A 12,580-nucleotide genomic window follows, 5' to 3' on the forward strand; every position below is an offset into this window, starting at 1 on the left:
AAAATTTGCTATTTTTAAATGCTACTATATACATGAAAATATTCTTAGGGTATGTTTTAACACTTGCCCGCTCTCCAATAAACTTATTTTATGTTCCTTACTTTGTGTCTCATTTGATAAAATGCATCTTATTCTTTCCAGGTGCATTTGTTTATACACAATTACAGGAAAAAAAAGTTTCAGAACCAACCGACGTAGGGAAGGAAAAAAAGCAGTTAGACATTAAAGCAAATGTAGTCTGATTTTTAATTACAGAAATAATTTTAAAAGTATATAAACCACATTAACTTTCTAACTAATAAAAAATATCTTTAAATTTCCATTTTTTGTAAAAGAAGTGACATATTAAGGTACACAACTCAGTGAAATTACTATACCAAGTATTATGATGAGTATAAGGATAGCATTAAGATATACAGAAAAGTCAATTTGCATAAAATAGCATGGAGCAAATATACAAAAAATCAAAAGGTTACATGCAAACAATCTGGTTTTATGATCACATAGTATTGCAGCTAAAAATTAATTTAAATTAAACAAATTCTGAAGTTTAAGTAGTTCATTAAGATCCTTTGCTAGTATAGATATTAAACATGTACCTTCCAACTCTAGCAAGCACTGATGGACAGGACAATTCCAATTCTTGTCTCTTCTGTCTGATCATTGTATTGATTTCTGTGAATTCTGTACTGAAATACAAATTTCATACCACTTTAAAAATAACTTGTATTTTGACTGCTTTGTACTTCAATAATTGCTTCCATCAGTTACTATTTTTTTTAATTAAACTGTATTCACAACAGTCATGATAAAACTGTATCTGTGTACTGTTTAGATGGAAAAGCAGTCATAGCAATAAGAGAGAAGTCTTAAATAAATGGTGCGGAGAGAAGAGGAAACAGGAGACAATACTTGTCTTCAAGGAAGTCGAAGAATTGAGAAACTTGGTATCCCTGACAATGCATGCACACATGGCAAAAAAAAAATTTTCTCTCTCCCCTTCCCCCTCCCTCCCTCCCTCCCCCCCCTCCATTTACAGACCATTACACACATACACTAACGTCTGATAAGGCCATATTATCCAAAAAATGTTTTTCTAGACTTTATTACAGACTTGATATCTATCAACTACTTTTTTTCTCCCTTCCACCTTTTCAGCCAAATGATTGTTATGCTTGTTCCTCAGTACTATGCTCATTAAGCAAAAGTTGCTCCATGAATGTTTAAAGGACATCTATGAATGTACATCAATGGATGTACTCTTGTAGTCAAGACACAGATACAATTGTTTCGGCTACAAAATAGGAAAGAGTAAGCTGTTTTTACTAACTGCTGCTGTAATAATAGGACTGACCCTTTTCTATTTAAAGCTTCAATTTAGCAAAGAGTATAACTATATGCTAAAAATTAAGCATCCTGCCAGTTCCTATTAAATCTATGAGTTTAAAATATGTTTAAATATTATGCTGAATACACAACAGGCTAAATGGGACCTCCCTTAGCAATGCTCATTTTATAATGTTAGTATTTATCCTTTAACTGTTATTTAGCAATGAACATAAAAGCAGTCATCCTTCAAAATATTTCTAAGTAATAATAGACATATGGAGGCAGAAAAAACCTATTGCATCTACAATGGTTGTCTTAAGCACTAGTATATACTTACTAATCATTTCTACAGCTTAAGGACGATTCTTCATTGCTACCATTGGCTGGAAGCATACTGTAAAAATTAGTTCTGAAGCTCTCACTCGAGCAGGTCTGTCTTCTGGGCTACAAAATAAAATGATACATGAAATTGATCCAAAATGAAATAATTAGCATTTAATACACAATTCACTAAGATAAGTTATGTCAACAAAAATCTAGCTCAGAAAAGCAGGCACCACAGTAGCTCCACTGTTAATGCTATTTGAGATCTGTAGTTGCAGCAAATTCAACCTCAAATTTTAAACACCTGCTGCTTACAGACAAATCTAATTTTCTATAGGCTTTCCACAGGAAAATTGTTAATGCTCCATAAAGAAACAACCTACAAACAAGCTGTATCTTTATTATTTCACAATTCCTATTTTTGCTAGCTAATGAATCACAGTAAGTACAACGGTGGCACTATCAGATAACCAGCCTCACAAGAGTTCAATGAATGCCTGGTGTTTGAACAAAAAGAGTGTCCAATTTAACTAGCTGGGACTGTTCTTTGCCTGCAAGTAGAGTCAGAGAATTCAAGATTGACTGGTATTGTCGATTTACTTGGTTCTCACATAAAGGGACAACATTCCTGTTCATATTTCAAACACTACTATTTCAATTGTTATAAATAGTTAAACCCCTAAATATCAGTGTATTGCTTTTGCACCTTGTTCAGTGAATAGTCTGACTTTGTTGATGTGGCTACGCACTAGGCTGGCTGTAGAAAAAAGGTGAACAATAAACCTCTACTTTCCCCCTCAATTACGAGGCTGACATTTTCATATACTGAACTGTTTTTGAAATGCATCACCTAAAGGGTTAATGTCACTTGGAATCTGGCTGAAACATTCCCTGTTCATTCACTTCATTGATATCCTAAAATCAGAATTTACAGGGTCTCCCTATCATTTGTTTTCAGAATATATTTACTTTGTAGAAAAAAGGCTCTTTGTAGCAAGATGTATATAAATGGATTTCTCAAATATGGAGTCATGTTATACATCTCTATCAAACTTTGTCAAGAAAGCTGGTTTTGACCTGAACATGCCTTATTTCACCAGCGTGTAAATAGCAAGCCTCTGCCAAAAAGCTGTCATTTTAGATTTTTTCTTAAAAAATCACTTGTTTCAAAAATTAACATTTCTTTCTCCATCTAAAAATACGTCCAAGTGTTCCAATAGTATCTTTATGAAGTGACAGTTAGTAAAATAGTGCTTTTTAAGCTTAAACATGCATCGGATAGTTCTGAATCCTGTACCTGTCCCACTGAGGTTATGGAAAGTGTTGTTTTTGGCTTTGTTTTTTAAATCTACTTTTGTTTATGTACCTTTTTTTGTGACAGATACAGTTTGAGACATTAACACTATTCAGTACTGCACAATAAATCACAAACTAAATATAAAAGTGTTCATCAAACCTTAAGTTCAACTAGAACCTGACCTACCAATAAAGCCTCATCTTTCCAGTTCAATTGTTTTTCAAATCAGTGAGAGACAATTTTGACTTTACGTAGTAAGGGAACCAAAACTTGCAAAGGCCTGACTCAGAAGAGAAAGTTTGGAGTTAAAGATAACCATAAGAACTATGCTCCATAGAAAGTGAGAACTCAGGCAACCAACTACTAAAAGCAGTATGATGCAGTAGATATTAACATCCAACAGCAAGCAAGGTATCAGGCAAACTACAGACTTAAACAGTGTTTTTCTTCCAGTTTTTAAGATCCAGATAAGACAGAATAACCAAGATTGTTTACATTTAAACTAATTGCCCAAATGCAAATATGCTTACAGGTATAATTATTAATAAGAAACACTGATCACAAACTAGCATCCCAGAGACCTGAAATATTTCTGAAAGAGCGAGAAAGCAGAATTCAAACAGAGTCTTTATAACTTCCTAAAAATTCTGCTGAAATCTGTAGTATAGGGTAAAATTTATTAACTAAACAGGAAGTCTGGAAAACAACATTCTTAAAAGTAATCTCTCATTAAATTCCAACTTGATACAAACTATAACACTAACAGCTCATCTGTGTAACAAATTACTTTGGTTGATTACACTGCTGAATATTTTTGTAATGACAACAACAATTGGTGAATAAAGATGAAAAGAGTGTAGTTAGTATCTTATAATGCAAAATGCTAATCTAAATGAAAATATTTACCATCAAAAAAGTATACTTAATCTGAGAGAGAGGGTCACATAGTACTACATTCTAAGTGCTTTCTTCAAGACAAAAAAAAACTAAAAAGGTAAAAACTACATTTCGATCATACCACAATTAACAAATAGAAAAATTAAACAAAGAATAAGCAGAAAGGTAGTTTTTAAAAATGAAAAAAAAATGTTTACAATGTTTCATTATCAGAACCAACCTTATTTATCTTCACAGACATAGCTTTCTTGTTTCGTTTATCACACAAATCTTTACCTGTGTGAAATAAGCAGCAACACTTTGATCTTAATATATACGTTTTTAATTATTCATTTAAATCCTTAATGCAATGAGATGCTAACGAAAGTGTATCCAAAGCATATCTACAATGTGTTTACATATAAATTCAGTTTACATTCCAATATTTAGAAACCTCCAAGGAACAAATTTTTACAGTTATTCTTAAGCTACAGTCAGGGAACAACAGCTTGTGGAGCAACAAACTAATATAGAATAGCACCGTTTTTGTTTTTAACCTATACAACTATTAACAAGGAACTATTTGTTTGTGCTGCTATACCACTAAGTAAAGCACTTATGACTGAAGGAAAGAACAAGTCTTTCAATTTGCTGTGAAAAAGCTCAAGAGCTTATCCATTTAGCTTCCAAAAACGAAGGCTGAGATTTGACTTCATTATACCAGATACATACATACTTTGGTGAGAAAAGACAGGGTACTAAAGGCTTCTTTATTCTTGCAGAGAAAGGTATAACTTGGATCAACAGCTGGAGGCTGATGTCTGGCTAATTCAAGTTAATTACGCACAAGAAAAAAAATGATGACATTTTCTCACAGGAAGTGATTCACTCTAGAGTGTCTATCAATGTCTATCTGATCTCTTCAGATTAGAACAGGATGCTTCTCAGGAAGGTAAGCTTTAGTCAGATGCAAGTTACTGCACTCAGGGGCACACCTGGGTTACATTTAATGACCTGTAATATGCACATTAGATTAGATGATCAGTTCATCCTTTTAGGCCTTAGAGAAAAAGCACACTTTAAGCATAGTAATAATTATCAGATAATGAGAATGCCTTTTAAAAATCTTGAGGAAAAGATTAACACTCCAAACTGACTTTAAATTGTTCTTTCATCTTCAAGTATGTAATAAGAAGTCACTTCAGTTTCATCTGCATTTAGCTAAAGATTAAAAAAAAAGTATCTAGAAGACTTAAACATGTAGCTTCATACTCCTTCAAGTTTGTGAAATACAGTTTATAAATTACCATTTCATCAATACTACTTTCCATTTGGATTTCTCTCCAGATTTTCAGTCAGTTCCAATTCGTTTGGAGACTTATCACAAAACAGTATTTGGGCCGGAGAAAACACACATCAATAGAGACATTATATACAGTATAGGAAAATCTAGATCATTTCTATGAAATCATTTCTATGAAATGTTTTAGATGAGCAAAATAAAAATGCTTGCAATTTCAGAACAGCCATTTCCATGTCAAGCAGTTTTCACCTTTTCAGACTTTGGTTAGTTTTGTAAGTTATGAACCCACCCAAAGAGCAATATCTATTAACAAAGTCTCTCAATACAGAAGCCCCCTGAAACACTGCTAAGGCTTTTCATTTCTGAACTGTCACTGAAGACTTTCTTTGAACAGAAGTTTATCACTAGCTATGCACTGTGATGCAGGAAGTCATTTTTAGGCCGAAAATAAATGCATTTCACTTGAGACTGAAATAAAGGAGGTAGCTGTTACAGCAAAAAAGCGTATAGTAGTTCCAGATACTGAGAGTTTGTTCTCTTAAGTTCCTAACTCCTATTATTTGGTATTTTATTTTGACGTGGAAATGTAAGCAGATAAAAATTCTGAAAGTTTGGCTCAAAAGGAAAGATAATTTTTAAGTTCCATAATACAAACAGTGATTCTAACAAGTATAAGCAAACAGATGAAAAATATCAACTTACCGTATTTTTTCTTCACAACTTTGTTTAATTTTGCTGCTAGTAGCCTTCTCTCTTGAGGTACAGCTCTTCTGCAAAATTAAAGGACGACATTATGAGCAGTAATATCTTTGGGCACATCTAAGCTAAGAACACATATACCCAACCAAAACCAATTCTTATTTCAGAGAACCTTTATTTCACATAAAATAAAGGTTCTGACTTTATTTTACTGCTTCTGACTGCTTAAAACTCTGAAATTGCAAGCTATGTAGCATAATCTGTACATTAAATATCATAATGCTTCAAAAAGCTTACAAGTGGAAAAATATCTCCTTTACTTAAACATCAATATTAAGTCTGAATGTTTTACTCTGCTTGATTTCATTGCAACATGTAAAAGATGTCACAACTCACATGCACAAATACTTAGAAAAATAGTCAGCAGTGTTTCAGAGAGATGCAGAGGTCTCTCTCAATCTAGAAGAACATTTTGCTTATTTTTTAAATGATATATAGTGAAATCTGCTTAAAATCCAGTCTATATGCATCATATAGTCAACTGAGCAACAACTTTAAATTATGAACATTTAGTGAAATTTACCTGTGTATTCTTAGTTTTCCCCATATGCAAATGCTCACACAAACATTTCAAATCACTTATTTTTCACCCAGAATTTAGACAGAAGTAATCTTAAGAAAAAGTTGCAGTATCAAAATATATCTTAAGTTAATCCCTTTTGAAACTAGCTAATTGTTTATAAGATGTGAAACATAAAACAATGTGCCTCAAATACACAGAGTAATGAGAAAGAGATAAAATACTGTGCATCAGTATCATGCTGTTTCTGAAAACAGAGTACATGGAGAGTTAATTACTAAAAAGATTATTGATTGAAAAATTCAACAGTTGAACAGAATTTTTAATCAACATGCAAAAATGCCAGTACTTGAAACAGCTAATTAATAAAGGTCAATATCGAGATATGCTTCCTATATTTTGTACCTGTAAATTAACTATAATTTTACATATGCTTAAAAGAGAAAAAAAAAAAAAAAAAAAAAAAAAAAAGACGACGACTCCCTTTGAGATACAGAATGACTGCAGACCCTGTTAAGCTGGTATTACAAGCAAAAACTTCACTGATAAAGAACAGCAGCACTTTCACCATCCTCTTCAGAGACACAGTAATTTTATGCAACTGTTCAGGAATTAATTTGGATATAGAAAGAAAAAAAAAAGAGAGAACAGAGTTTCAGTGAAGTAGCATGCCACCATAAACGGTATTTTTGCCCCTTGCTTAGCGCTCTGAAATTAAATGAAGAATTTAACAGGAAATCAGCATACACTTGTCTTTACAGCAAATGTGACAAGACAAAGTTTCTCAACACAAGGAAAGTATTTCCACAGTTCCCTCTAACTCACCAAAATGCAATCAAGTCTTGACTATAGCTACACTTTATAGTAAAAAGATGAGCAACATCAATGTTTACGACAATATGCAAGGGTGGGTTTTATCTGTTTAGATAACCAAAGAAAAATAGCACTAATATCAAAATGTGACCAAGTCATACAAGAAAAAATTTGTCAGATGTTTTGAAAACCACCACTTTTTCACCTCAATGCAATGAATACACTGTTCCTTACACTGTTTACTATTTATTCCAGTGGGAGTTATGTAAGTGATGAAAGTAAAAGCTAAATTACCACTGATGAAGGAAAGAGTTTATTCAAAAAGTAAACATAAAAAAAAAGCTGTACATTTACTAATAGTTGAAATCGTATTTTGGGTATGTCAACTAGAATGCTTTGAGTTAAGTGCAATACTCACCTTATAAAGCTTCTCATCTTTGCATGGCTATATTTTCCTTTATTGTAGGCACTGATTTCCTCTTCTTCCTTCTCTCTCAATTGTTTCTTTACCTGAACCTGCATTTAAAAATAAAGTCAATCTTCACTCTAGAAACTCAAACACCCACTTTTAAACATTCAAAATCTCTAAAGGCTTACTGATCACAACTCCCTGAATATTCAGAATGTCATTGCAAGCATCTCAAAAGTAACTTGCTATCTTCCATTGAGAATTAGATAGTCCACAGTCTCTGAACTAAGTCAGCTAATGTGACTACACAAAGCTCAGCTTTGAAAAAAATGCTGAAACTTCCATATGCTTCCTCATCCTAAAAAAGGAAAAATATTCTCCTCTGGAGTAAAGTATGGATAAAAAACTTATGGATTTCACATAACAATTTGGAAAACATGAAAAAAATAACATTTTTAATATAAACTGAATTTTTAACAGTGAAAACCTGAACCATGAAGTTAGTTCAATGGCTACATTCCAATTGTGTTTATAGAATACTTTGTATTTTCTTATTCTAGAATCTTAACTTTGTGTGTAACTTAGTTTTTCAGCTGATATTCTAATTATGAATACAAAGTAGTTAAGCTGGCAACTTACTGATACTACCCCTGCTAATACTGACCACCGTGGCAATGTTTCTCTGTACATCCTTTATCTCTCCCTATTGCTCCAGCGTTTCTTTTTTTGGAGCAGGACCCCTCTTTATTCCGTTTGTCTACTTGTCAATACCACAATTCTATGAACAAGAAAACAGATGCACTAAACTGATCGAGCCTTTAAACTACTCCCATTAAAATCTTACGTTTATCTTGAGTTGCTTCCTTTGTTCTTCATAAGTAAAGATAAAGTATGTCAGTATGTTTTTCTATGAAAAGAAGTGATCTGCAGCTGTTGATCTGGTTCCTTTGCAGCTGGCTACCTGGGGGCTCCAGAAGCATGCTGCGTGCACACACACACACACACACACACACACACACACTCAGAAGCGTGTGGTCAATATGTGCAAAAAGATTTTTGCACATATTTAAGTTCAGTAATCAACATCAATGACAAGTAAGTTTTATATTCCTAATTGATAAATTGTTCTCTATAGCAGTTTTATTCGGCACACTTGAATGGCCCAAAGCAAGGCTTATCGTTAAACTCATCCCTCCTGCTTTCATGAATTTGTTCTTGCTACTGCATTAGAGACAGTGGTAAGACTCAACTCAGCTAAAGACGACAAGATTGCCTGCTAGTTAACATAACATTTATTTACAAAACCTAATTAGGGAAAAACAAAAAAAAACTTTGAAAAAGATACTCTACTTCTTGGGTACATCCAGAATGTTCAAAGAGGATCATAAAGCTGCTACATGGTTTATATTTTATTACTGTAAACATTTGTTTTGGCAAAGTTAACAGAATTCTAAGTGTCAAATATTTTATAGAAAGGTTAACTGAAGCTGCAATCAATAAATTAAGAAACCTTATTTGACAGTCACATATGATTAAGAGGCGTGTACATTATTTAAGAAAAAAAAGCTAGGACTTACCTTTATCTGATCTTCTAATGCATCAAGCTTACATATGGCTTGAAATGGTATGCGATCAATAGGACATGAGGTCTTCGTCTGAAAAATTTTTTCTTATTATAAGATTTGTAATAAGCTAGGAAAAAAATCTCTATTTTCTACACTTCTACTCACAGTTACAGTACTTTGATGGAAATATGCAAAATTACAATTAGTTGATACTAAGAATCTATACGCATTTATTGACCACACTTTAGTATGTTTTTTGTAAGTAGATTTTTCCTTACTCGAAACAAGAACATAACCGAAAAGTTACATTCAAAACAGGAAAAACATTTACATGAAGTTAGCTGTGGTTTTTTTCTTTTTTTTTTTTTTTAAAAAAAATCTGTTAGGTAGCACTAGTTTTGTACCACTACATAAAAGCCCCTTCTACTTCTTGATGTTAGAATACTACCACACAACAAGAGAAAGTAATACAGTTAATGGGCACAGGTAAGCACAGCTACCATGCAGAACAGCTTCACTTGCTCCTCAGTTTCAACACTGTAATACAAAGTTAGTGGAACTAACATATCCCTCAGCTTCAGCTACTAAACTTTTAAATTCAATGTCTTTTGATAGAAATCAAACAAATGACTCCCTTTGAAAGATTACTGCTTTAATCTCTATTCCAACTTTTCAACCTGCTTGCTTCCTCTCCACCAGCATTCCAGTATTTTCAAATGTTTCTTTGCTGTCTACTGAAATCTCTTCCTACTTAGCCTTTGACTTCCACACCACTATGGCTCTTCTAATATTAACGCAGAATCAACCAGCACAAAATGAAAGATTTCAAACGTGCCCAAGAATCCCAATCCACTGCTTACATCTTATGCTTTGTCAGTAAGTATGTTAGTGCCGTTGCTGAACACCTTTGACAAATAGTATTTTTCTGCTTACCAGCTTCTCCCATATACCTAACTTCAAAAAGACTGAAAGTTCTAATACTAACAAGAGAAAAGTGTTGGTGCTAACACAGTACAGAGAGGTCACAGGAAAGGATGGAGAGGAACAGAAAGAAACCACATCCCTGCAAGGAAAGCTAAAAACCACAAGGGGTTTGCGCACTCAAGCCTGCTTGACCAACTGTTCTACTACATTCCAGCCTTGTTTTTGGCTATCAATAGAGAGAAAAGACTCCCATGTTTGAGGTAATTGATATTTTGTAAAGCAGTTTTCAAAAGAACAGCCCTGAAGGAGACTATTTTGCTCCTGGTAGAACAGCTGAAACTATGCCGTTTCACTTTGGTTTTATCATACTGTCAAAGCATTCTCCAGGCTCTGCCTTCTTCAGGAAGATACAGAAAATACTAGAAGAATATACGCTAATAAGGAGCCAAATAAAAAAAAAAAAATAAAAAAAAAAAACACACACACACAAAAAAATCTTAAAAAAACAGCACATTTTCCACTGAGGCTACTGCATCATAAAAAATTATGACTTTGTTTTAAACAGTGTGCTCCATATATTACAAGTTCAAATAATCATTTTTTTACCTTTGAACCATTATACTGGAGAAGCTACATGCACAGTCAGTTCCCAACTCGTATCTAAAATTCATTCCATAACCAGAATTCATCCAGTGATTTTTTTTCTGCTTTGCTTCCCTAGAAGAAACCGTGTCCACACCTGTTTCCCCCACCTCTGTGTTATTTGCATTCATTTCCTTCTTCCCCAAGTAACCTTTGAATTTACTGACTGTTTTCAACTACATCTGATAAAGGTAGGTCTCTGGTGTATTATATATTCAAAGCTCAATGGAAATACAGATTTAATGTCCTTAGCCATCTAAATGCCCACCCTTTGAGGAAAAGGCTGTACTACATGAGGCTATAGACACTGACGTACTGTGAACCACAGAGTAGGGAAACTTCAACTGAAACCTCACCCAACTAGGCAATATGGGGAATCAACTTTCAAGGAAATGCACAGGAAATCAGGTATTAGTTTTTCATGCTAAAGAACTACTTATTCATTTTAAGTCCATATATATATATGCCCATCTCCCTTCCTCACTACAGGATCTTCACAGGCTCTGTTCAGAACTCCTGGGGTGGAAGGAGGGAAGTGGGAGAAATCCAATCTCTACTAGCTCTACTCCACCCACTAAACGAGAACTAGTATTTCAATTGTGTAATTTCTGCCCTTAATAGAGTTATCAGGGAATGATACTCCCCCTCTTTTCTTTTAATGCAAGCAATCTCCTACAAGTGGAACAGCACGAGCAGTTACAAGAAACTTACACAAAGGCTGTTGTAAAGTTAAAGAATGAATTTCTCTCTCCTTCGCTGATCAGGGCTTTTTATTTTCCAGTTGATTGTTTCTTCCCCATCAGTTGCAAGGAGTGCCCAACTTTTCTCATTTACCTATACAGCCCCAATCATTGAGCATTCAGACAGCTTATAATTTCAGCTGAAGTATCCAGAACAGAGTTAGATTTTTATTTATTGAAAAACATGGAAAGACATGACAAAGACAGGAATCCTTGCATGACCAAGCTGGTGAATGAAGGGTAGCCTAAAGCCATTTCCTCACCAGAGCTCCAGAAGCAGAGGTGTTATCCTTACCTCTACCTTCCCCCCACTGGAGAATTCTGTCGTTCCCTGCAGTGTTGTGGCAATGTTTTCTTCCGAGGAAGAAAAGCTGCCTGGGTAATCAAGCCAGTTCCTTAAAGACTCAGATTATGAAAACTGTTTTTGTCTTGTATCCAAGAGAAAGCTAGTCCAGAGAGCAGAGCAACACAGCAGTGTTGTTTGAGGTATCTGATAGTATGCAATGCACTGCAACTGTTGAACCAGCTGCAAACTTCTCACAGTAAGTACTTTGATTCTTAGATATACCAAATTGTCAAAGACAGGTCAAAAGAAGATAATTTTCTAGTTATTTTAAGCTCATTTCAGAATTAAGTTGATCTGAAAAACAGTTTGCTTTGAAAAGATAGTCTGTTTCTATATTTTAAATCTGCACTGGAATATTAAGTCATGTTCCCAGGTTTAAGTCACAGGAAGTTGTTTATTCATTACTAGGAAATATAATCATAGAATACAACATGCATTAGCAGTAAATCAAAGTATTTTTACTCCACTAGAAAAATGTTCACTCTTAATTTTTCAGTGGAATTGGACAGATGTTTAACAATTACATACATTTAACATAGAAAAAGAAAACATTCTGGAAGAATCAAAAGCTATGGTTAGGTTCAGGCATGCTCAGAAACAGCAGATGCTGTTTTCCCAGTCCTACTCAGTTACTTTTCATAACACTAACATTATCTGATAATTTGCAGTAAATCTTGAAAGATATTCTCGTAAAGACATGACAGTTTAAGTGTTACAGTTGTCAGGGGCCCTT

General features: G+C 33.9%; 1 protein-coding gene across 5 annotated transcripts in view; it reads right to left on the reverse strand.

The window, feature by feature from the left end:
- The window catches only part of SCAF11 (SR-related CTD associated factor 11), a 47,279-nt gene that overhangs the window by 14,384 nt on the left and 20,315 nt on the right, over window positions 1-12,580 (reverse strand). For 4 of the 5 annotated variants that reach the window (XM_062583879.1, XM_062583861.1, XM_062583871.1 and 1 more), the window contains exons 4-9: window positions 9,208-9,285; window positions 7,640-7,737; window positions 5,832-5,899; window positions 4,068-4,123; window positions 1,667-1,773; window positions 600-689 (exon numbers count right to left, since the gene is read on the reverse strand). In XM_062583879.1, the coding sequence (XP_062439863.1) occupies window positions 600-689; window positions 1,667-1,773; window positions 4,068-4,123; window positions 5,832-5,899; window positions 7,640-7,737; window positions 9,208-9,285 (497 nt within the window). Of the gene's footprint in view, window positions 1-599; window positions 690-1,666; window positions 1,774-4,067; window positions 4,124-5,831; window positions 5,900-7,639; window positions 7,738-9,207; window positions 9,286-12,580 lie in introns of those variants that run through there. The other variant, XM_062583888.1, reaches the window with a different exon arrangement.

The sequence above is a fragment of the Rhea pennata genome, chromosome 1 (genome assembly GCF_028389875.1).
Source record: "Rhea pennata isolate bPtePen1 chromosome 1, bPtePen1.pri, whole genome shotgun sequence".
In the NCBI taxonomy this organism is placed as follows: Eukaryota; Metazoa; Chordata; class Aves; order Rheiformes; family Rheidae; genus Rhea; species Rhea pennata.